We start from the raw sequence: 24,898 nt of genomic DNA, 5'->3' as shown, positions 1-24,898 counted from the left end.
ATCCTCCCAACATGGTTCAAGTCTGGACGGATGGGCACCAATGTATAAAGTCAGCAACTGTGTTGGATAATCTACACAAACAGCACTATAGAGGTAATGGTTCCCTCCTGGAAGAGAATCTTGTACAAGGAAGGTTTTCTGCTCCTGCTGTTGATCTTCCAGTAGCAAAACCTCACCCTGCTTAAGATTTAAACGTGATGCTTTATTTTTGAAAGCTTGATTATTATTCTGGTCAACTTCAACAATCTCTCCTTGCTGGTGACTAGATTGTTGGAAGGGAACCAGAACATTCTCATTCTCACTGAGGCAGAATTCCATCCTACGCTTCTGAAGCCGAAGGCTATGTTCTGAGACTAATGAAGCTATCGACCTCCTTGGTGGTCCATTCCATTGGACAATGGAGTAGTAAGTAGCCAAAAGTACCTGTAGAGTTCCTAGGTCCCCCCAATTTGCATTTCCAAATTTGTTCCATATTCGGTCCACTGGAGAAACACCAATTTCGGCATGATTTTTGATCCATTCAACCATGGACTTGTATGGATTAGTTGAGTTTAAATCAAATTTGCTAAGATCACCACCAAGTTTCACTACCCCTCCATATTTAGAATCTAGAACCAAAAGAAAAACAGAACTGTTCTTTGCAGTTCTAGTCTTGCTCAAAGACCTAGAAACAAGTATATGGAAACCATAAAAGAGGGCTTCACAAATAACGGGAGTTGATAGCTTCAACTCATTCCCTGACAATATATCTGGTTTAAATAGTGCAAACTCCATAATCTGATCCCAGTGAACTTGTTGATCACTTCCCATTTTTGAAATCAAAGCTAAACCACATAGCTCTTTAAGCCTTCCCCTTGATATCGCCTTTTCTACAGTATAAAACTTGGATCCAAGAGAACGTGGACAAGATACAAACAGAGGGAGCTGACCTCTTTTATGCCAAAATGCATGCCATAAACCACTCACTATGGCATGAAGGAAGTCTTCTAATGCAAGATACTCATCTTCATTTGGATCATTGGAAACATAAGGGGAGCATGGCATCCGGAGGAGTTGCTGAAACAAAGCACCCTCCAATGCTACGTCAAGCTTCCGCAATTCATCGATCATGAAGGGAGCACTGAAACCATTGTCTGAATCTTCACATGAATTTTCCAGAACCCAATCCTCAAGACAATGCGTGAACAATTCAAGGTCAACAAGCTTCCTTGCATAGTCCTTTAGCCCCTTGGACACTCTTCTGGAAGGAGCATACTTGCTTGAAGCTGAAGTGCCAGATATACTATGTGTGGACATAACAGAGTTAGACCTCCTAAAACTACCATTTGAGCTATGGCCTGGAGATAAGTCCAGATCATTTTGCAGTAAACCAGATGTGAACTTTCTGAAACTTCCACTCAAACTTTGCTCAAAGGATGAATCAAAATCATTTTGTTGATAACCTAATTTCATTGCTAACACTTAGCACAACAATACCCAGGAGCAGGAATGTAACAATGAGCTGATTCAGAGATCTTTGGGGAGTCTAGGACTTACATTTTCCACAATCCAATAAAGAAAAACATGGTTTGCAAATGTCACAATATGAAGATGTGAACCATCATTCAAACAGAAGACAGAGGAAAAACGTGCAAGAGAAATGTACAGAAAAATGAATGAAAATGAAAGGTTGGAAATAGAGAGAAACTTTACTCCGAACCCAAGAGCTTGACGAGTCCCGTCCAGATCCCTGAAGCACTGATGGTTGAAAAGGTGGATGCAAATGTGAAAAGCATTTCAAGAATGCAGATGGGTTCTTCTTCTTCTCCTTGAAAATGGTTGTTTTTTTAATAACCAAAGAACAAAATGGCTGCTTTTTAACCAACAAATAATGGTTATCCTTCTTGTCTGTTGTTGTAGTTGTGGTGCATTGGCTTGGCCTCGTGGGAGGGTCGAGACACTCAACACCTCTCAGGAAGAGTCAGTAGGTGAAGAGGGGGAGAGAGAGAGAGAGAGAGAGAGAGAGAGAGAGAGAGAGAGGAGAGGGTCTATATAAAGCTGAGACAGCAATAGAATAATATAAAGCTGAGGCAGAAGTGGCAATAACAGCGACAAGAAGCAAAGCTCTCAAGGCTAAAAGAAACCCAAGCGAAGCGACCTTTGTCTCTCTAAATCTCTATCCCCAAAAAAATGGGGTCATCTTTGGTAGCTGGTCCCTTTGGTCCCATTCGACCCAGTGAAAATGACCATTCTTAATGTAGTGAAAAACTGAAACAAGTTCCGACCCAAAAAATAAAAATAAAAACTGAAACAAATCAATATTTTTTACATAACAACATTCTTAAGTGGGGTTATTAAACTAATGAATATTAAAAGAAAAAGAATAAAAGAAAGTTTAAAGAAGAAAAAAGGGTCAATTAGAGTCAACTCATCACTTGGTGATCTATACAAGGACGGATTGCAAAAGAAATTTATGTCATAGAAAATCAGGTAAAGTTCACTTGGGTGCCAAAATTTCAGGCTGAACTCATCTTTTCCTGTAATGATCACAGACAGTTGGATTGCAAAGTTGAGGCTGCTTTATTAACGTGACTGATCCCTGATTTATCATTACTATCTGAATCTGAAAGAAGAGCTTAAAATTTTTGCTAGTTTGGAAAGGAAGCTAAATGATTGAGTTTAAAGCATATTGCTTGCATTGTAATTTATCAAGATTTACACCATGCCTTCATTTTGAGGAGCTAATGGTCAAGAAATCATGTGTCTTGTTTCAAATAAATCTACTTTTTCCCTTTTGGGACGCATGAAGGGATGGTTGCTACAAAGGCTACAGCTTTCCTTGCTCAGTCATTGGTTCCATGGTTCCACCACCAGACCAAAGCAATTCATCTCATGAAAACTAAATCGGTATGCCGGAAGATTAAATCATTTTGTTGACTGGTGGCATATTTCCCCATCAAATCAGAGAAAAGTGAGGCCTTAACAAACTGACGAAAGAGACCCGCGGTTAAGTAAAAGTTATCAAAATTTCATTGATCAGGGGGACGAAATTACAAAATAACAGCAGCAACAAGGAGAAAGGCCCTCAGCAGGATGACTTCTCTGAAGTAAGCCATTCTTTTGCTGCTTCCAAGTCAGGAAGCACAACCGCACCAGATTTCCTCCACTCCTCAGCATCAGATGTCTTAAACCTATCCAATAACAACGCATGCATCCCAATACTTGTTGCTGGCACATAGTCTTTGCGCATGCTGTCCCCTATGTGCAGAACCTCTTCCGGGGCCATATTTCCAGCCCTCTCAAGCGCAATCTCATAAATCCTTGGGTCTGGTTTCTCCACGCCTTCGATACCAGAGAACACACCAAAGTCCCAATCAGATCCCTGAAAAAAATTGATATGATACCATCAGGGAGAGAATCATGCAAGCAAGACAATCCTAAGGGAAGCATGTTCAAGATACCGGCAACTTAAACAAGATTAATTTATTTACCTGGTTGACACCCAATGCTGGAAGAATTACATCTCGATAACGGTATTCCGCATTGCTGATAATTCCAACTTTAAGACCTTGTTCATGGACCCATCTCAGAAATGGTTGGGAGTCAGGAAAGATGGAATAAGGAGCAGAGGAACCAAAGGATGCATATATGCGTCGGAACACTTTCTCAAATGTCTCCTCGTCGTAATGATATCCAGCCTATCAGAAAATCAAGATGCCCATTACATAATGCATGAATAAGGTAATTATTGAAGAAAATTTTATGCAAAGTCCTAGCTGATGAGTATTTATTGTCAGAATGCTACTAAGGGGGATGGTGTTCTCATTTTCTAGATTAGCAAATTCTCTGAGTTAGTCCGTAGCACTATCCCTCAAATAAATCAAGTACCACAAACCTTGCGAGGACATTAAATGATTGGAAACAAGCTAGTTATCACAATGAGCCCGGCCAAAAGATCTACTGGCCATATCCATTATCTTACCCTCATAAAGGAGTCTCTGACACAAGCTTTCCACCATACAATGTTGGGCATTTTTGCAGCATGTCCAAAACATGGATACTTGCTGGCCATATCTTTATATGCATATTTGAAGCCCTCATGCACCCTTTGGTAATCAGGGCATGGAAGCCCTACAGATTTGGCTGCCATGCAATAGTAGTCACCAAGCTCCCCCTTGTAAGCTAACAAGGTACCAGTAACATCCACTGTAATGCACCGCAATTTCGACAATAATGACATTGTAAAACTGTTGTGTGGTGAATCCTCAAAATCGAAAATTTCCAGTAGGAACTTTCAGTATATGTTAGGATCAAAGCACCAAAATTGCCGCACGCAGATCAACCAACCTCTTCAGCAGTTCCAACTTTCCCTGCATTTTCATAATAGATTTATTAGGTTATGATATGAAAGTTCAAATTACATGTAATGAGTGTTGACATAATTCTCTAGCTTTTATCTTATCACATTGCTGTCTGAGTAGCATCAGACTCAGATTTATATATATATATAGATGCAAAGGGGTCAAACAAATTATATCATTCTTTTCTCTATACTTTCTTCCTTGTAAAAATAAAACTAATATGAATGTCCTCTAATTCAAGTAGCTCAATGTACAAAAGTGGAATGGAAAAAGATGAGATGCATCAGCTATGTCTACATTTCCAACCTAAGCAATGCTTCTTGTCACAAGAAGATTAAACATTAAAAAGCATTGAACGCAGAGAAAAAAAGAAAAAGAAGGAATCAAATACCAACATCACAAATCATTAATTACAGACTTGTGAAAGAATCCAACGTTAGAATGATATGGAAAGAGCCGTAGCTAGAATGAGCGAGTCATTGCTTTAATTATCAGAATGAGTATGCCCTTCACCTAGCATTTGTTTCAACAAATGACAAAAGTAACAAATGCTGTACATCAAGATCAAATGATTTCTGAGCGGCATAGTTAATGGAGATCATTTGATACATTTGTCAGCTGTTAAAACAAATGTTAGGGCAAGGGAGCTGATAATTAAAGCAAGAATAAAAAAGATAACGTCAACAGGTTTTTATACAGTATCGTGATGATAATCAAAAGCCCTTCCCCCAACATTTAATTTTTGATATACATAAGAATTAAAGGATGAATCTTAAACAAATCCAACTTCTAAATCAGATTTTCAACTTACCCAGATGCCCAAATCACACCAGAAGCCCAAATCACACCAAATTTTATTTGTATCAGCAAACGTTAGCCTTTCTATTCATCCCCAGCCACCACAAAGAAAAAGTTAAGGCCTTGCTTAAAAATGCAGATACTCCAATCCATTTTAGATGGTTCTCTTTACCAAAAACCATCCAATATAAAATACATAAACAAAAACAATCGAGTCAACACTATGAATAAAAAATTCAGATTCAAAGCGTTAAAGAAGAAAACTGCAATAAATTATCAACCACAGAAATGAAACTAGTCCACCGATGAGATAAAGAAAAAAACAATATCATCGAGAAATGCAGCTTGAAAAAGATGAGATATACCAGCTGAGCTGACTCAAATTCTAATTGACACAGAAACAAAACAATCCCAGCATCCCATCAACAAGAAAAAGATTAAAAATTACTGAAGAAGAAGAGATTGTGAAGCATATCTACCCAGATGCTGAAAATGGAAGAGAATCCGAGTTTCTTAGGTGAAAACGCAAAAGTCCTTGAAGTTAGCTTGAGCTGCACATTCATGGAGCAGAAGGCAAAAAGCTCCTGTCTTTATTACATACAATAATAATCAAGCACCTTGCTTATCAAGCAGATTACTTCAAATACAGCAGCGGCAGTTAATTGTATCAGCGTCCCTGGATTTTGGTGGTTGATTCCCTTATTAATTGGTTTTAAAAATTTCACCCCTCACTTTTTATTTTTTCTTTTTTATGCCCCTGTTAACTCTTATAAGTAAACAGAAAATACTTTATACCTCGACTAGTTGCACATTTATCCGAAAATTTTGAAAGAAGGGCAGGTCATAAAAATAGAAAATACTTTGTTAAAATAATGTTAATATATATAAAAAATTCCACAAATTTTTTGGCCATATGTTAATATAAAGTCAGAAACTTGTATATATAAAAAATCCAAAATTTAGTCAATTTATTTAGGGATATTATTGTCTGAGTAACTAAAAAAGTAAGTTTGAATGTAAATAATAGATTAATAAGTACATGTGGCACTATAAGATGCTTAATAGTAACACTGTTATTGGGTGAAAACGTGATTAATACTTTTCAAACCACTGAGAATTACAATTTGGTAGTCTTCTAATGATGATATTTTTTTTAATGAAACTTCTAACGATGATTTGGATCAATGGATTTTTCTTTTTATTTTTTAAATTTTGATTAGCAAACTTTTGATTGATGTGATACTAGATATTGAGAGATAGATTTTTTGTTGAAAAAGAATTCAAGCTGAGAAGCTAAAGCAGAAAAATGAATTTTGGGTGGCAAGTACAAATAAAATTTAATGCGGAGAACAAAAATGAATTTTGGGTTGTAAATATCAATAAATTAAAATTCGAGGGGTCACAATGCAAAGTTAACCAGAATTGAAACATTCAAAACTATGGACGCTTGTGGGATTGCCTCTGGTATTGTAAAACGGAAAGCACATTCCCTCATTTAGGTTTCCTTGGTTTATCCAAAGTTTCCAAACCAATTCATGCCAACCTCACAGGAGAGACCATGAGCTCACCCACCACACCCGTGAGATGGTGACACGTGTTACATACCAGTGTGAGGAGGGACCTAAATGTGATATGTGATTCTTTTCCTTCTTCAGATATTGCATCATGGCATAACAACATTAGGCCATCCAAGTCATCAATGGGGCAAATGGACTTTTAGTTCCTCTGGAACATATTCAAGAAACCCAAGTACAATGGATACTCTTACCAAATTTCATCAAGCTTTATGCCAAGAGGAGTTATAACAGACCCAAAATCCATCATGTGTTTTGAAAGAAAGTCATACAAATAAAACATACAATTCAAATGTTATATGCCAAATCATTTTCTCAATGTCATATCTAATTAGAAGAACACAGAGACTTAAGAGGCCTCAGCAGCTGGCTGTGTCACTCCACTCTTCACCAACAGTTTGCTCAGTGCATCTGGTGAGCACACCTGGTACTTCACTTTACCTGAAGGCAAGACGAAGACTTCAGCCAACTCAAGCTTATCGGAAGTCAGACTAGTGCTGTCCATTGTCTTGCTGAGCACCTTCAGTGCAAGCTGAACTGCCTCTTCTCTTGTTATTTCATCCTTGTAGTCCTGCTTCAGCATTGATTGTGCTGCCTGATTGTTTGCCCCAATGGCTGCAGCCTTCCAACCACCATAGTTTCCACTTGGGTCACTCATGTAAAGTTGAAAACCATAGTTTTTGTCCCAACCTGCAAATAGAAACGAAACCCCAAATGGACGGAGCCCACCAAACTGCGTGTAACCTTGTTTGGTGTCACAGAGAGACTGGACTAGTTGTTCAACGGGCATTGGCTCTTGGTAAGCAAATGTATAGCGCTGTGCTTGGACCCTAGCTGTGTTGATAAGGATGTTGGCATCCGACATTATCCCGGCCACTGCACATGCGACATGGTCATCAATCTTGTACATCTTCTCAGTGGATGTAGAGGTCTGAAGGAGCTTGGAAGTCACTTTCTTTTCACCTACTAACACAACTCCATCTTTTGACAATATCCCAATTGCAGTCCCTGCATTTCCAATGGCCTCCATAGCATACTCAACCTGGTAGAGACGACCTTCTGGAGAGAAGATCGTCGTGCGGCTGTCATACCTTCGAGACATTTGATATCACGCTGAGAGAAGTACAATATTGAGATTGAAGAAAATATCAGCCCATAAGAAATGTATAACACAAAAGTATGTACATGGATGAGAACGTCAGTGCTACTGGAATATCAGTAGTCTGTATTTGTGCAGTATCAGTAGCAATTATGAAAATTTACATAAGCATGCGCGATTTTAAATGGAATTTTACAAAATGTAAACTGGTCAGTAACGCATAAATTAAGCATATAAAGCCAGTCAGTAATACATCTAGGATTGAGACAGTATGAACCTTAGTATTAGAACAAAGGAATGACACCTCTTCAAGTGTCTCTTCAAATTAACCTAAATCTAGAAAATGTGGAAAACAATAAATCAATATTTCTTGCAGCTTCAAGTTAATCAAGTTCTTATATAATAACATAATATCCATCACTTTATTTGGTGCGTACTCAAATTAGGAATTGAAGGAGTACATTTTGAAAAACTAATGTTAGGTTTGGTTTGTGAGAATTACTGTTTCAAACTTATAATGCATTCACTTTTGGCATAATATTATTGGATTCAGAAAATAATTCATAAGAGATTGACATTCACTACTACTTTTTGCAGCTGCATGCATAAAGCAGCTGCTTTACATGTGGTGCAGCAAATTTGACTGCAAAAACAGCTGAATCTGAAAGTTCTTAACACAAGTAAAAAAAAATTTATATAACACTGAAATTTCAACATTAAGGTGGAAAGATACACCTTCACCCCTCTGTCTGTTTCCATGGTGTGGAAATACTGAAATATCAGTTGATATTTTGGTATATTGACCAAAATTTAATCAGTGGGTACTTGCGTGCAGATACTAAAATCCTAACAATTAAATATAAAGAACACATCTAACATCACTTACTTCAAAATTACTCTCTGCTGCAAAGTGCAATCACTAATGGATTCAGTAAACTACAAATACTACAATTGTCACTACATAGAATTGCACTAATCCAACTAACTTTGATTTTTGTTTGTCAATTACTTGCCTTCCCATCATTATGAATCTAGTCTTCTAAAGAGACAGCTATGATATACAAGAAAGTTAACGTATACAAGTTACAAGATAAGTTTCATATATTTTAAGAAATTAGCCAATAACATAACCAAATCCCCTATATCTTCATCAGCTAATAACTTAAACAATCTCTTAAATCTTTCTCAGCTTCTCCAAGAGAAATCTACCTCCCAAGGTCATTCTATATTATTCTAATGCTCATATGATTATGTCTTATCCATTCAAAAAATCCTAAGATCTGTTTAACCTTACTTGCTTTGTGGATTTAATATTCAAATTCAAAATATAATTTAAGGTAAACAAAAGTTTATTGCACAAAAACATGTTGAAACATAAATTTCCTAGAGTAAATCAATCTATTCAACCAAATAAATGAAACTACAAATGGTCAGCTTTCCATCTAACCATTTTATAAACATCCATCATTCCATTAAGCAGATTGCTCAACTACAGGAACAATTTCACATATTTACCAGAGGCCAATAAGTGTTATAGCAATAGAAAACTCAAATTAATTTCCACATCCAACCAAGATGTTGTAACTTAACCATTCAAAGAAAATAAATTGACTTTCATTTAGCATCCAACAACGTCTCAGCACAGCAGACAAAGCCACTAGGTCAATAACAAGCAGAGCTTAAGCATTGACCATTACAGAACACAAAATGGGAAGGAACGAATGGAATTAGACCCAGAACTAATAATCCAGATATTAGCCAGCAGTTTCGTTCTCATGAAATATTCTACTTCAAAGAGAAGGATTTATCTCAATATCCACGTTAAAACCCTATAGCTTAATTAGAATCGGGGGCATCTTTTACATTCATTTCTGCCTCTAATTTCCTACCCAAACCGAAGAAAATTCTCGAAACCAACAAAACTAAGACAGCACTAACTAACAACTGACCTAAAAACTCAGAAAAAGAAAATATTACATAGGCAAACCCTTGGACTGCATTGGACTGAAATCCCATACACCATACCATGTTCAAAAACTAAATAAACAAAAAATAAATTCACCTTTTAGTTCTATTTGACTGCTACGAAGGCTAACACAACTAACGCAGAAAGAATTATTACGAATCCTTCCCAAATGGTGAATAATCTCACTCGACTGACAAAAACAAACGGTACCCATCATGGGTTTTCTCTCTAGAGCCCGAAAATTAGACAAACAAAACCATTCTCTAATTTTCTAACATTCTGGCAAGTATCAAACAGATCACTGACGAACACGGATTTCAGAATAAAATGAGAATAAATAAATAAATTCAGGAACAAAATCAGATGATGCACATACATATATGTGAAAGAGAGAAGAGAAGTGGACCTGATAGGTAGATCTCGTAGAATAGAGATTAGTCTGAGAAACACGAAAGCTGAAAGAGAGTTGAATGAAAGAGCAGGGGTGAGTGTCTCTGTGTGTATTTCTTCTGTCTTGCGCAAAAAGCTTAGAGCACATTGGGTAATCTGGGCCGTCGGATTGAAACATGACTTGGATCAGCCCAAAAGCCCTTTTACCCGAACCTTTTGTTTTCGACCCGTTTAAGCTTTAGAAATATTTCCCTCAGTTTAATTGGATGTTGCATTTCTCCTGATTGTTTATTATCTATCAACCAAATCTTCACCATTTTTTTCTTCTATAAATTGTTTTGGATGAAAGAATGCATTGACATTTGATTTTTTCCAAATAAATTTTCTTTCTCTGAATTGTTTTGGGTTTGTAGCTCTTTTGTTTTTCCTCAATTTTTCCTACTTGAATGTTTATGGTTATGATTAAAATGGTCATTTTAGATTGGCATTTAGAGTTTGGGATTCAAAGTTTATATTCAAATTGAATTATAACACAATGCAGTAAATCCGTAACTAAACATTTTATGAAGGTAACTTCGAAAAAGGCAAATTATCAAAAATTGAAATTGGTTTCAGAAAAGCATCAACATTATAGCTTATTGTAATAAATAACTCAAATGCAAATACACAAGTATTGCTCAGTTCCACCACAACATACAGCTCATGCAGGCGTTTTGATTCTGCAACTGATGTGGCGCAAGAATGACACAAAGTTACAACTGCACTATAATACAAATAAATATATATATACACACACAAGGCACTCCCAAGAGCTTATCATTGGCTATGTGTCCTTGGTTGGTAAGAAATAATGAGCAATGCTAGAACCCCGTTTCACCGTGTTATGCCGCTTGTGAGGCCTGATCCAGGCACGAACTTCTTGTTGAATTTCTGGTGGTAACTCGTCAATGACTGAGGGGTCAATTTCATCAATATTGTAACTCCATGCTCCTCCCCTTCCATGTTCAATTTGAAATGAACCACACACATTAGAATCCCCAGCGTCTTCAGGAGGTCTTTCTTTTGGCAACTCTGATCGATTTTGATCCAAACAATTATTACTTCTAGACTGAATACCTGCATCATAAGTCAATTTTAGAAAGAAACGCTGTGCAAAATGGAGAGAGCGAGGTGGGGCACAAAAATTACCAGGAGATAGTGGTGGTGCTTTGACATCTTCAGTATTTTCAACATGTTCTAGCTTTTGTGGAGCACAAGATGGATCTTGATTCTTAAAGAATCTCAATATTGAGCACGTTCCCTGTCATAATGTATCAACACAGAGTTAACCCAAATCTTCTACAAGCCCAACTGCCCAATTATGGGTATTTGATAGCTAAGTCGTTAAAGAGATGATGGAAATGCAAATTTGAACCTTGTCTTTCACTGCTTTTCTTTTCTGCTCCTGTCTATTAAAACTAGGCATGGAAAGTGTAACGCAAGATTCTTCCCCAGAATAATTTTTCATCGGTTGGCTTTGATTCATTCCTGAGCAGTGTTCGTTTCCTATGTAGATATCCTTCATTTTAGAGGGGAAAGCAAAAGAAAAGCAGTAAGTGGGATAACCAACAGTAATATCCTGTGCAAGATACTACCTGAGGTTGATACCAGTACAGTTTCCTGGGTGAATTCATCGCATGCCTGATTTTTTGAAGAGCAACATGGATTCTGCACATGAAAGAGTGAAACAAGATTAGCATATCCCCTAGGCGAAGCATTTGATATGAAATGATGAGAATAAACAATTCAAAGATCATGCAATCAAACGAATGTAGTAAGCATCCCGAGCATAATCTATTTATCATACAGATATAGTCAAAATACCAAAAGTGTTATTTTCCAGTGACGTAATGCCATGTAAGAGTAGCTACGTTGAGCACAACTAAGAAAGTAGGCAAAAAAGAATGTAAAAGAACTGTAGACTGAAAAATAAGACCACAAGAGAACAATCACAATAGGGGAAGGCAGAGAAAATAGGAGGGCTGTTCTTAATCTCCACAAGGAAAGCGGATACAAATTTGAAAAGGAAAGTTCCTTAACCTTGGTGAATTACTTCAACCTTTTTCTAGCAAACTTCAATCATTACATTATAATAATCCATGAACTCAATTTCAGGCACCCCATAAACTTAAGACTCTAAAAAGTAATTTAAAAACCTGGTCATTCAACAAATCTATTTTGTCTTCGAGTTGATCAGAACTAGTCTCAGCATACTTGATCATGGTTTCTTCACCTGGGAACTCAATCTGTGGCTTCGTTACATTCACCTCCGAGTAGCTTTCATTGCCTATACGAACAATTTGGTTTCATCAGAGTGAAAATGACTTGCAACTAACAAGAATTAAATACAAAAGGCAACTGGGAGATTGCATACCTGAAGGTGGCACAGGAGTAGCTTCTTCAATGAGGTTATTCTGTGATTGCTTTGTCGAAGAGCAGGACGGATGGCCATGAAAGTATTTAGTGATTGAAGCTGTTCCCTGCCAGATTGCATATTTGCATTGTAAAATATGATACCCAAAAAAAAAAAAAAAAAAAAATTGATGAATTGCATTAGTCCAAATACTAATTTGGTGATAGAATAGTCCAAGTACTTTTTGATATGTTCATTTGCTGAAGCACCAACCAGATGATAATGATTGCAAATTTCATTGGGCATTTTGAGGAAAAAGAGAAGAAAAGTATAAAAATCTAACAAATCCTGCAAAGGTTCCTTAAGGTCAAGCTGAAAATTCCCTTTTAGAAGTGTTTAAGTGGCCGCGAATATAGTTATATGGACCAAAACTAGGGCAGAGAGACCTGGAAATCAAAGTGGAAGTGCAAAACATAATGGATACACCATCCACAGTATAATAGAAACCAAGTTTTCTAAAACTTACAGATGGTATGGGAACAATTTTACTAGCTGAAACAGAAAGAGACGTTATTCCCCAATGGTTGTTCTGACTTCCTTGAATTTTGGCTGTGTATGAACCCAAGTATTCTCGTAATGCAGCTTGAAAAAGACTAAGAGCATCTTCTTGTATCTTGGCAGTCCCATACCTTAGGGGACAAGACTTTGAAGGAAACTTCTTGTGTGAATCTGAATCACTGACCTGAAGGCTAACTCATGATCAGGACAAACCAAATGGAAACAAATCATACAAAGATTGAAAAGCATCTAAATTGGTCGGGAAAAATTAGAGGGATAAAAGAAAGGTTCAAATACAAAATAGATAGGTACTTTGTATGCGGTAGCATGTAACACTAGTGTGTGAGCAATCCTTTTGTTTTGGTCCAAGTCCAATTGAAGGCGTTCACTTAATTCCTCGCAAAGTTCATGGAGCCAATGTTGAACCTGCAAAAAGAACCAGAAACCCGGTATGACGGCCATTGAAGAGAATATGTTCTAGAATCCACTTTCATCCAAGGTGTAAGAAATGATGGATTTTTCCACATGCCTTATTTCATTTTGGTAAATATAATTACATGAATGACAACTGCAATGCCTTATGCTTGACTGGCTAGAAAGTTGTCATAGATTTTTGTTTTAAAAGAAAAGGAGTTGTGATCTTCCAGCACATGATCTTTCAAGAAGCACAGACTCGTAGATATTTGTATGGGAATCATGAACATTGAGCTTACTTCAACACTCCATTTGAGGAGGAGTGAGAGCTGATGTCAGAAGCTCAAGGTCGACCATGTCAATACCTTTTGATATGGTGAACATTGAGCTTACTTCGACACTCTATTTGGGGAGGAGTGTGAGTGGATGTCAGAAGCTCAAGATTGACCATGTCAATACTTTTTTATACATCTCTATTTGAACAATTTAAATTCTCAAAAGAATAGCTATTGCGGAGACAGTAAACCTATAGGTGGCATTCCCCATTCCTAGCATGCATTTTCTATCCCTTATGTCATGTCAAAATGAGAGAACTATAAATCTGTGAGTACCCTTGTAAACCTAGTTAATCCCAGTACAACAAAGAATGCATAGCTGACATAGATAGAGACATTCGTACAACTTGAGGTGATATTTATATTGAACTGACAAATTTCAATAGCAAGGAGATTTAGCGCATTTATATTTCTCCCAAGTTGAGTGACATTAAAGACATTAAATCCCTTAATTGCTTAATTCATGAATTCAAGATCATTCACCAACAAGTGCAAGCTGAAAAGAGTATCTGTCTATTCGAGAAAATTACTTACAGAAGCAATTGTCTTCAAAGCCTGAGGTCCAGGAAATGTCTTCCCAGAACCATGGCTCTTTGGAAGAAGGCGCCCCTCAACTTCATCCCCACTTATCCCTCTAGCAATGTTCCATAACCAGGTACTGTGATTCATGAACAACGTAAAAATCAGAAATGCGATCCTGACAAGCTGTTGAATCAGTTAAGCAGATGAGACATAAAATAGTAACTTTAAACGTTGAAGGTGCCTCTTCAGATTAGATTCAGCCTTGAAAATGGAAATATCAATAAAAATTCCAATAATGTCAGCAAACTTAGAAAATACAGGGGAAACAATTATTTTCTATTAATTAGGAAGAAAGACATTTCTAAAAATCAATATGTTGAGCTGAATGTGCAGAACGCTATATGTTTGAGGATGCACACAGGATGCACACACACACACACACACACACACACACACACACACATATATATATATATATACACTTCTGATATCCCAGACACAACCTATAAGTTTAAAAAACACAGAAATTTATTCAATGATAGGTGGTCACCCAGTATTGATTCCATAACGTTCTTGTAGCTTTTCCTCTGAAAACTGCAATAGATCACCAACAGTGTTAACACCCAGGTCACTTTGTAACGAATCCCCCAGTTTTCCTCCTAGCTGTTTCCTGAAAACAAAGATTGCTTTATGACTCTTGACCGTTTACTGGTAAATATACACCTAAGAAACTTTTGAATTAAATCAAATTTTCTTCTTTTGTATGCATAGTATTTTTCCAGAAATATTTTATTCCACGTAGAAAGATGCAAAACTTACATTTTCTTAATTGGCAAGGAATCTAGCAATACTTTCACAGATGAGAATGGAACAACAGTTTGTTGCGCAGGTTTATTCATACCACTTGCAAGTTTGGCCAGTATCTGATAACAAAATCACACATCAGACAGAATCAAAATTTGACATTGAGGTAAGTGTCTTTGACACCTTAATAGTCAGTGAAGGAAAAGACAAAAGAAAATTTGAAACTAAGGACCGCTTAGGTTTCTACCTTATTATGAGCAATGCCAGCAGAACAGGTAAATTCTGTCTCCTTCAACACTTGCAACCTAAGTTCTGCAACAATGAATGCCCCACAAGCTAAAAGTTTATCACGGCGATCAGCATCATTCCTGCAAAGCCATTTTCTCACACTTTCTTTGGCATCACTGCCGTCCTACAATCATAACCAATTTCAAATACCACTCAATGCCAATCCATGTTGAGCAAGCATAAAAGTTGGGGATAAAACTGGTCATTTCTCAATATTTATTTGCATAAATGGGAATGATAAATTTTAATTCTTTATCTTATTTTCATAAATTTTTCAGATATTATACAATTTCCCAAAATCTCTTGCATCAGTTTATAGTTCTGCCCTATTGTAAAATCAAAAAACTGAAAACTTGTAAACGAAAACCCATCCCAAAGGAATAAGTTAAAAATGATACCTAAAAGTTTTCTGGTTTCCCTGGGTATGTAAATGTTAGATATTGTGTTGATGTGTTATGCTTCTTGATCCATTGTTAAAAGAGAGAGAGAGAGAGGGAACTAAAATTCATGTCAAATATTATATTGTGTAAACTATTGATAGATTCTGTTTCTCCATTCCACAAATTGCACATAATAAAACAAAAAGACAACCTAAACCACATGTTCATTACATTATAAGATAAAATCGATAAGGCAAATTGACACTGAGCTATATTCACCAACCTCACTATTCAGCCCCAAAACATGGGACTTGAGAGCTTCCTCATCAATTACTTCCAAGATTTCTGGAGGAGCTTCAGCTAACATTGTTTCCGCTGCATCGGTAAGGTCAAGATACACTTCGTCAATTGAAGCCCTCTCACATCGACCCTTCCTTGACAAAATAGAAACCACCTACATATTTAAGGAAGTTCACCGTAAGTCCAGCTCTTAATAATGAAAAGAAACTTAAAGACATTAATGTCTCTGAAACAATAGAGACCTCTGAGCCCGCATTGCGGTATGTGCTCAGGTCAGCTTTACCACGTGCTACTGGGACTTGGACCAACTGAATTTGTGGGCAGACTTGCTTTGACTCAGCACCTCTCATCGATCTGAAGGCATGACTATATTGTTGACCAAAAAACTTGGTTGTTCATAATAAGGCACTAGAAAATGTAACAATAACACCATATATACCGTTTAACACCATATTTTCGGGCCTCATAGCTGACAGCAATCAAGGCCCCACCTTTCCATGCATTATACTGTACCACGGCTGTTGGTAAGCCCCTTAAATCTGGTTGTTTCCTTTGCTCCACTATAAAATAAAGCAAACTTGGTATAGATACAAGTCCACGATATAGCAATCATGGGGCAGTAAGAAGACAAAAATTCTTCCAACAGTGTTAATGATTACAGACAAATCCATGGACAGTCTCATAATAACGTCGAAGTTATATAATTAAAGGAACCGATTATGAAAGATTGTCCTGGTTTTTCAAAATCTGACCAGAGCAGTCTGTGGAAAGCATTTCCTATAAGCCAAAGAGTTCACAATAACAAGTTTATTCACTTAGAGTGGTTGTCGTCTCTTGGATTTCCATCAGGTTTATGTGAATCTACCAGGTAAATTCCTTACTTCTAGAAGAAAAATGACAAATTAATGGGTAATTTCTCCTTTTTATTTAAAAAAAAAATAGTCACGTACGGTTTAAATCCCGATGGATCATTGTCTACTAGTTTTCAGCAGCTTCTACAATTTAAAGAGTCTTAAACATTTCTGCTCAGAATGGTGGAGGATTATTCAAAATACCATATAAGCCATGGTTCTCAATGTTCTCCAGCAAAAGCTATGGTTTTTAATCGGAACATCACAATTCAATATCGGTTCAACCAAAAGACTCACAAGGGTATCTCCCCAATTGTGCATTTTAGACTACCGATTGATTTACTCATTTCCAAACCCTAACAGAACCACTCACAATTACAATTAAAGACACACTGAGAGAGAACAAAGAGAAAGAGACCTTGAACGTAGAAGCAGTCCATGTCTACATGAGCAATGACTCTGGAATCAGATGTTTCAGGTCTTGCCACCGGCATTTTCTTCTCCTTTCTTTTCCCTCCAAATCCAAGTTTTCTCTTTTCTCAGAAATAATGACCGACCGAGAAATATTTCATATTTTGCTGTTTGGGTCTAAAGCGTTCGCTCTCTCCCATTGACCTGAGTTCGAGAGGTACCGTTTGGGCTTCATAGATGAGCCCATGTAAATGTTTTAGATTAAAATCGGAGGCAAGTTTCATTGCAATACAAATTTTTACAATGGGAAAATTAACACTAAGTTTGGCATTGCTTATTTAGAGCGATAAGTAATTTTTTAAAATTTTTGAGAAATGCAGCCCATTTCTCTTACAGATGATTTCCCTCACAGCAAATCTGACAGTAATTATTTTAATAGCACAGCAATGTCAAACTGACTTGAAAAATGAATTTTAAAGGAACAAATGATATAAGGTGCCCCTAAATCCTCTCGTTAGTGAGATTCTCCATCAACAATCAGTGGATAACAAAAAACAAAAATACAGAGAGGAACAATTGATATAATTTAAATTTGCCTCCTATCTTAGGCACTAATTTCTCAGTTAAAGCTCCTAATGCTTGGTATGAAGATCCATTCTCCAACAAAACCATCCTACTCTTCTCTCTTATCTCCTTCACCCTAGCCCTCACCACATCATCACCGTTCATCAAGTGCTTTATGCTTCTCTCCACCTCCTCCGCTAGCACCAAATCACTACCCTCCCTATAATCCAACCGAATCTCAATTGCCAATCCCAATTCCTTCACCATCTCAAAGGCGTTCATTTGTTGTTCCGCGTAAATCGGCCACGTGGCAATCGGTACACCGTACCATAAGCTTTCCAAAATTGAGTTCCAACCGCAATGCGATACGAACCCTCCGATTGCTGGGTGGGCCAAAATCTTCGCTTGTGGAACCAGCCCAAAAATCAAGCCCAACTTACAAGTCCGTTCCAAGAACCCATTTGGTAATACGTCGTCGACGCTCGCCGGGTCGCTCGGGAGGTCCAGTTGGGACTTGGGTGGGTCACGCAATGCCCATATGAATCGAAACCCGGCACGTTCAAGCCCGAACGCTATTTCCCTCACTTGGGGCCCACTAAGACTCCCCATGCTTCCAAAGCATAACAACACGACCGATGATGTGGGCTGGTTGTCGAGCCATCTCATGACACTTTCGTACCGGTTTGGGTCATGCCATTGGGCCGGCCCGTTAAGATCAAGAACAGGCCCAATCGGGTAAACTCGCGGCAGCGGACTCATAGCCAATGAGCTAAGAGCATGTGGCTCCAATTCCTCAAACGTATTCACGACAATACCTTTTGTTTCTGTGTACCTCCGCGCATGGGATAAATACCAAGAGTACGCATCCCCCTTCTTATTCAGCACCGCCGTAGGCAAAACGAGTGGGGGCACCGAGTTAGCGAAACCCGGTATGCTCAACTCGGTATCCGAGTCACCAAACTCAGTGGGGATTTGGGCATCCAAGGTAGGAAGGTGAAGCATGAAGCTGAGAAATGTTGCTGGGGAAGCGAAAAAAAGGTAACAAGGAATGTCAAGCTCGTTAGCAACATCAATCATGGATGTACAAAACATGTCCACGAAAAGCCCAGCAACTCGGCCCGAGTTAAACTCGTCTGACTCGGGAGACATGAGGTTGGTGAGGGCATTCTTCACGTGGGTTCTGTGGTTTTGTATGAGCAGGGATATGTAGCCCATCGAGGACCGATACTGATCAGGGGAAGGCGGGTCCACCGCAGGCAGGTGGAGGAAGCGGATGTTCGTGTACGTGGCAGCGCGAGATTGGATGCAGGTGTTGACAATGGGCCGTTGGGACATGTTGATGATGAGGATGGTGGAGTGGAACCGAGGGTCATGATTGCCTAGGAGCTGAGCGAACTCGACGAGTGGGACTAGGTTTCCGATGCCAGGGGTTGAGATGAAAACCACATGAAATTTGGTCATCGTGAAATTATTGTTGGTGTAGGGCTGTGTTTGGTTTCTTGGTGGTAATGTTATCATCCTGTCTATGAAATCTGTGGTCAAATTGGACCTTAAAAAAATAATAATAATATTTGGTGGGTGGGCACAAATACTTTGGAATTGCAACATGCAATGCATATTATATTATATTTATATTCAGGGTATGTCCAAATTCATTGCTCCACGACAACATCAACATCAACTGTAGGAATTACGCATGCTCCGTTACAATAGTAGCATTTTTGTTCACCACTTTAATTTAAGGTGTATTTTAATTATCTTTCTCAAAAGGTGACATATGTCTATGAATTTAATTATAATTAACTCTTTATTTTTTATTTATTTAACGGCATTATTATGAGAGAGAAACGATGATTTAATAAGATTTTTCCTAATTTAATCTTATTCTATTAATTAATCCAATGAACTTTCCACTTTTCTTGATTAATTTAATTTAAAAAATAAATCAAACCAATGGAAACTGAAAAGGCATACGTTACTATTCCAAAAAAAAACATAGAAGTCCCTTGAATTGAGAATTTCTAGTTTCTTGATTATCCACAATTTGGGTGCTTATATGTGAATTCTGCTCAATAGACTTCTTTCCTTTGTTCAAGCAAAAGATAGGTATCGTTTATGTTGTTACTTTTTTTTTTTTAGTACTATGTATTGTTTTTTCTTTTTAATTATAAATTTTTTTATACTTTGGTGATTGCTTTTTTTTATTTAATTTTCTAAGTATCAAGGCCAAATTGGAATTTAACAATTAATGTCCTTCATTAAGATTGGGATGCCAACAGATTCCTGGGAAGTGGAAGACTGTTAATTTTTATTTATTTAAGTAATGACTGTTCTGCTGTTGTTAATTATTCGGGTTGTTATTAGCTTAATTGGTAATTAATATAAAAGTGGAAAGTTTGTTAAGTTAATTAATAGAATAAGTGTAAATCGGGAAAAATCTTATTAAAACATTGTTTCTCTCTCATAATAATGTCATCAAACATAATAAAAATTAAAAATTGACTATCGTTAAACTCATGGACATGTGTCACCTTTTGAGAAGGATAGTGAGAGTACACTTTAGGTTAAAGTGATGAGCAAAAATACTCCCCATTACAATATGATTAAGGATAAGATCAAAGCCAACCGGTGGTTCTACGAATATTATGGGTCGGTCTCGCTAGGTCATAGATAATTATTAACATTTACCAACAAATAAAATAAAAAAGCAAAAAAGAAATATAAGGGTTGATGTCTATTGTCACTGTGCACTTTAGAGTGAGAAACTATGAAAAAGTTACTTTAAAATAAGCAATGATGTGACAATGTGGAAGTCTAGCATCAAATATTTGGGATGAGATTTGGTTATCATTTCTAAACAAGCTTTTAATAATGAGTGCTGTTGAGAAAACTTTAGTACATTTACCAATTAGTTAACACAAGCCAAATCATATTCAGTTTAGCTGTATCCCATTCAACTTTTAACACAAAATAGGAGAGCAATTTATCTATATCGGAAAATGTCATATATTGATATATATCATATTTTTCATATATTAAACTGTTATAATGATATTTTCGTTGCATGAAAGTTATTCTCATATCTTATTTATGAAGTTGGTGGATCTTATGTCTTTGGAGCTAGCTAGCTACTCAGCCAGACTCTCATATAAGGCCTAAAGGGTAAAATGTTGCACCTGGCCCTGCAATTGTCAGGGAAGAAGAGCTAGCTATATGAAGAGAAAGGACTTCATCTTTTGAACCATGGTAAATCCGACCATGAAGAGAGGGCTTTCATCAAAAGCCACAATAAGTGAATAAACGAAGCGTAATTTCAAATCTGAACAATTTTAAGCAAATGTTGCATTGGTTTCTTTATTGAACTTTTTTCTTTCTTACTTAATTAAGAAGTGATTTTCAGATTTCTGTTTCTTCAATTTTGACTTTTACTTGTGTCATATGAAGTGAAAACTGATTTAACGAACTATTAAGTATGCCATGCAAGAGCCTAGAAAACCTCAAGCAGCAGAACATGGATGTGAACCATATCTCTCTCTCTCTCTCTCTCAGAACTATCACCACAACAAGATTAGACATGAGTGCAGCAATCTGACGCAGTAATTAATCAACTTTTGAAAGTCTACAGACAAAGAAAAACGTATTTAATTCACAGAAGCTTTGTTTTTTTACTGGTTTTTTGGGTCTCCTCTAAGAATAGTTTGAAGTCAATAATTCAATACCGAAAGGAAATCTACTCTCACTTTGATTTCCATCTAGAACATCTCTAAATGGAAATATTTTTTGAAGTACTATACCTGTTTGCTTGAAGGTAAATATTTGTATGCCTCTTCCCTAAAGAGGGTAAAGTAACAGTTAAAGCTCCATGAAATTTTGGGCAAGTCAAAGTTGCCAAAACCAAATAATGAGAAATGAAATCTTTGAAGCAACTAGAGGAGGAACTGAGGCCAAACTAGCTAGCTAGCCAAAGGAAGAAACTTTGAAAAGAAAGAAAAAGAAATCAGAGAGAGAGAGAGAGGTAGGTGGTACTATAGCTACTGGGTTGCTTGAAGGGAAAACACAATTTCCAAATATGAGGAGTTCACCTTTTTCTAATATAGAAGTTTCTTGAGGGAAGAAATAAATTTCCAAATATGATTATCACTACTTTTTCCATTTTAGAAGCATGAACTCTGAGACAAATGATAATACTTAAAGATTGACAGAAACAAGACATGGTGATTGTTCTGACTTTAGATTTGCTTCCCTTAACAAAACCAAACAAAAGCCAAGAGGCTTACAGAAAGCGAATATTATGACTCAAACAAAGGAGAAAGAAAGTAGTCAGAAAGAGCAGATTACACAGCTTCTTTACACAGAAAGTGCATTATAATTATTATAATTGTAATTATAACATTATTTGAAGATCTCATCAAGTCTGAAACTTCAAGCCTGTCTTCAAAATAAAGTTTTTCGTTGTTCACGCCATGTACAATTGCAAAAACCCATCAATGAGATTGGATTGGACATATGATCTGACAAAGTCTTAGTGTCATACACCACCTGCATTAGGGTTGCATGATCCCTCTTGGACTAAGTCAAACATTAGTAATAATACGAACTTATTCAAATAGTGTTAATATAATTACTCGATTAGGTTTCCTTAAAAGTTAGGGTTATATTTCAGTAATTGTTAACGTTGGAAAACCGGATAATTTGAACTTGAGATCCATTGTAACGTTGAGAAGAAAGAAAGAAATTAAATTAAGAGTTTGATGGTCTTACCTTGTTGGGTTATTAAACATGGCAAGATTTAGATGAGATTGTAATTTATAGTTCACGTGTTAGTTCCGAGGTCTATGCCTTGAAATCTATAAGATGATATTTTGGACTCTAAGATCCAAAATTCATAAATCTCATCTTATTAAGTTACCTAATAAAATACTTAGTGATCTTAAATATCATCTCTTAGTCTTCCCTAATCCAAAGTCCAAAGGCTCTATACTCCTTTCCCTTCAATGACACTATACTGCCAGGAAACAAACACCAAATAGAATATATTTCTTCTTTAATGATTTTCCATCTGCTTACTGCCACATATAAATTATTCATGGTGCATGCTTGTCCGATCCCTTCATGAGGCTTCAACTCGTGGAAAGTTGAATTGGTGCATTCACGTTGAGGAGTTCGTACGTGTACAGTGTGAACAATGATCGATATTAATGCAAAGACCTCTCTCTCTCTCTCTCTCTCTCTCTCTCTCTCATCTTAAAGTTGCACATATCTTAGCAACCTCGGCCTTGACAGAACAACACCAAATTGACTGATGCATCCATCAGAATCACTGCCCTCATTTCTCTCATAGGGAAAGAAATACAAAAGAAACCAATATGCAACAAAGAGAGAAATATCAGAACAAGAGAGGAGAGACCAAGTCATCTTTCCTATATATACACACATAATAAACTTGTCCACCCTAACCAAAACAAACCAAAGACCCATTAATTATTTTGAGTGTTATAGATTTCCTCTTTACTTTTGCAACAGTGATCGCTTTTTCTTCTATATATGTAGTGACCTTTTAGCACTTTCTCCTATCCTTCAACCCCTTCTCTCCAATCCCATGAAAGTTAACAACAAACCATCCAATTCATCAGGTGACTTTTATCAGCCCAAACCTTTCTTGTTCTCCCAATTGAAATCGATCCCTTCTTAAAATAAAAACCCACCTGAGATTTTCCATCTTTATGTTCACATCATCCTGAACTTTGTCCAAACATAACCATACCAACCTTCCTCTCTTGGTGAACCAAAAACGAATTTCCACTTTTCAACATTTGAAAAAAGCAAGCATGCATGTAAGCCTTTATTTCCACAATTAGCTCACGCTTCAACTCCCTCCATTTCTTCTTTTCAACTCCACTGAATAAGTACTACAATCTAGGCCAAATTTACTTGCAAGCCCTTGTCATCGTACACAAAAAGATGGAAGCTTTTCATCCTACTATCACCTTTCCCTTCTCCTACACCTTCAATACTACTAGTAGTGGACATGGTGGCATTGCTGAAAATATCAACACATCCAGTCCTAGTCCATGGATGAATAGCAGGATATGGAGTAAGCTCCCACACCGGCTGCTCGACCGTGTCATCGCCTTTCTTCCACCACCGGCCTTTTTTCGAGCTCGATGTGTCTGCAAGAGATGGTATGCTCTGTTGTTCTCCAACACCTTTCTTGAATTGTACCTCCAAGTATCTCCTCGCCGCCATTGGTTCCTCTTCTTCAAGCACAAACGCCTCAAGAGCAGCTACATATACAGGAACAACAATATTGGAGGAAGCCATGGTGACAACAACAGGGCTGGTACTGATTGTGAAGGGTATCTTTTTGATCCTTATGAACTTGCATGGTACCGCCTTTGCTTTGCTCTGCTTCCCTCTGGGTTCTCCCCTGCTTCTTCGTCAGGTGGTTTAATCTGTTGGGTTTCTGATGAGGCTGGTCCGAAGACTCTCATTCTGTGTAACCCAATTGTTGGTTCTCTGACTCAATTGCCTCCAACTCTAAGATCAAGGCTCTTCCCTTCCATAGGCTTAAGTGTTAGCCCTTCATCCATTGATGTCACTGTTGCTGGAGATGACTTGATTTCTCCATATGCTGTGAAAAACTTGACTGCAGAGAGCTTTCATATTGATGGAGGTGGGTTCTTTTCATTATGGGGCACCAATTCTTCTCTACCGAAGGTNTGCAATTTTGAATCAGGTCAAATGNTTCATGTTCAGGGAAAATTCTACTGCATGAACTATAGCCCTTNCAGTGTGTTGGCTTATGATGTGGCNGCAAATAACTGGTGGGAGATTAAGGCTCCCATGANAAGGCATCTGAGGTCTCCAAGCTTGGTGGAGAGCAAGGGAAAGCTGCTGCTGGTTTCTGCAGTT

At 37.3% G+C, this 24,898-nt stretch overlaps 5 protein-coding genes across 8 annotated transcripts in view; 1 reads left to right on the top strand and 4 right to left on the bottom strand.

Annotated features, from left to right (window-relative positions):
- Positions 1–2,986: 2,986 nt before the first annotated feature.
- On the bottom strand, positions 2,987–5,816 carry LOC117626295 (haloacid dehalogenase-like hydrolase domain-containing protein 3). Its single transcript, XM_034357967.1, has 4 exons — positions 5,618–5,816; positions 3,962–4,349; positions 3,471–3,677; positions 2,987–3,361 (listed from the first exon to the last, which is right to left on the bottom strand). Exons 2-4 carry the CDS (start codon positions 4,217–4,219, stop codon positions 3,065–3,067), a joined length of 762 nt encoding a protein of 253 aa, XP_034213858.1. The 5' UTR covers positions 4,220–4,349; positions 5,618–5,816; the 3' UTR covers positions 2,987–3,064.
- Positions 5,817–6,871: 1,055 nt separating this feature from the next.
- On the bottom strand, positions 6,872–10,295 carry LOC117624171 (proteasome subunit alpha type-4). The gene is made up of 2 exons (XM_034355313.1): positions 10,184–10,295; positions 6,872–7,825 (listed from the first exon to the last, which is right to left on the bottom strand). The coding sequence occupies exon 2, from the start codon at positions 7,812–7,814 to the stop codon at positions 7,062–7,064; it is 753 nt and encodes a 250-aa protein (XP_034211204.1). The 5' UTR covers positions 7,815–7,825; positions 10,184–10,295; the 3' UTR covers positions 6,872–7,061.
- A 482-nt stretch (positions 10,296–10,777) lies between these two features.
- Positions 10,778–17,619, bottom strand: LOC117624742 (DNA polymerase eta). Of its 4 annotated transcripts, none has more exons than XR_004585367.1 (16): positions 17,430–17,619; positions 16,600–16,720; positions 16,403–16,514; positions 16,144–16,314; positions 15,440–15,604; positions 15,208–15,311; positions 14,939–15,058; positions 14,401–14,524; positions 13,430–13,543; positions 13,086–13,301; positions 12,581–12,686; positions 12,421–12,493; positions 11,802–11,874; positions 11,582–11,712; positions 11,356–11,467; positions 10,778–11,283 (listed from the first exon to the last, which is right to left on the bottom strand). XR_004585367.1 is itself a non-coding variant. In XM_034356169.1 (16 exons), the coding sequence occupies exons 1-16, from the start codon at positions 17,503–17,505 to the stop codon at positions 10,991–10,993; spliced, it is 2,169 nt and encodes a 722-aa protein (XP_034212060.1). In that variant the 5' UTR covers positions 17,506–17,616; the 3' UTR covers positions 10,778–10,990. The 4 variants fall into 4 exon arrangements, 3 of the variants coding, with proteins under 3 accessions (XP_034212060.1, XP_034212061.1, XP_034212062.1); XM_034356169.1 differs by having other exon boundaries at positions 12,363–12,493; positions 17,430–17,616; XM_034356170.1 differs by lacking the exon at positions 16,600–16,720 and having other exon boundaries at positions 10,796–11,283; positions 12,363–12,493; positions 16,403–16,526; positions 17,430–17,610.
- Positions 17,620–17,836: 217 nt separating this feature from the next.
- Positions 17,837–19,566, bottom strand: LOC117624743 (UDP-glycosyltransferase 43-like). Its single transcript, XM_034356172.1, has one exon. It carries the CDS (start codon positions 19,502–19,504, stop codon positions 17,960–17,962), a length of 1,545 nt encoding a protein of 514 aa, XP_034212063.1. The 5' UTR covers positions 19,505–19,566; the 3' UTR covers positions 17,837–17,959.
- A 4,381-nt stretch (positions 19,567–23,947) lies between these two features.
- The window catches only part of LOC117625205 (protein UNUSUAL FLORAL ORGANS-like), a 1,320-nt gene continuing 369 nt past the window's right edge, over positions 23,948–24,898 (top strand). The window contains exon 1 of the mRNA XM_034356812.1: positions 23,948–24,898. This exon is cut by the window's right edge and continues 369 nt beyond it. Coding sequence (XP_034212703.1) covers positions 23,948–24,898 — 951 coding nt within the window.

Source organism: Prunus dulcis, chromosome 4 (genome assembly GCF_902201215.1).
Source record: "Prunus dulcis chromosome 4, ALMONDv2, whole genome shotgun sequence".
In the NCBI taxonomy this organism is placed as follows: domain Eukaryota; kingdom Viridiplantae; phylum Streptophyta; class Magnoliopsida; order Rosales; family Rosaceae; genus Prunus; species Prunus dulcis.
The sequence above is the reverse complement of the archived record's forward strand: the minus strand, read 5'-3'. Positions and strand labels throughout refer to the sequence as shown.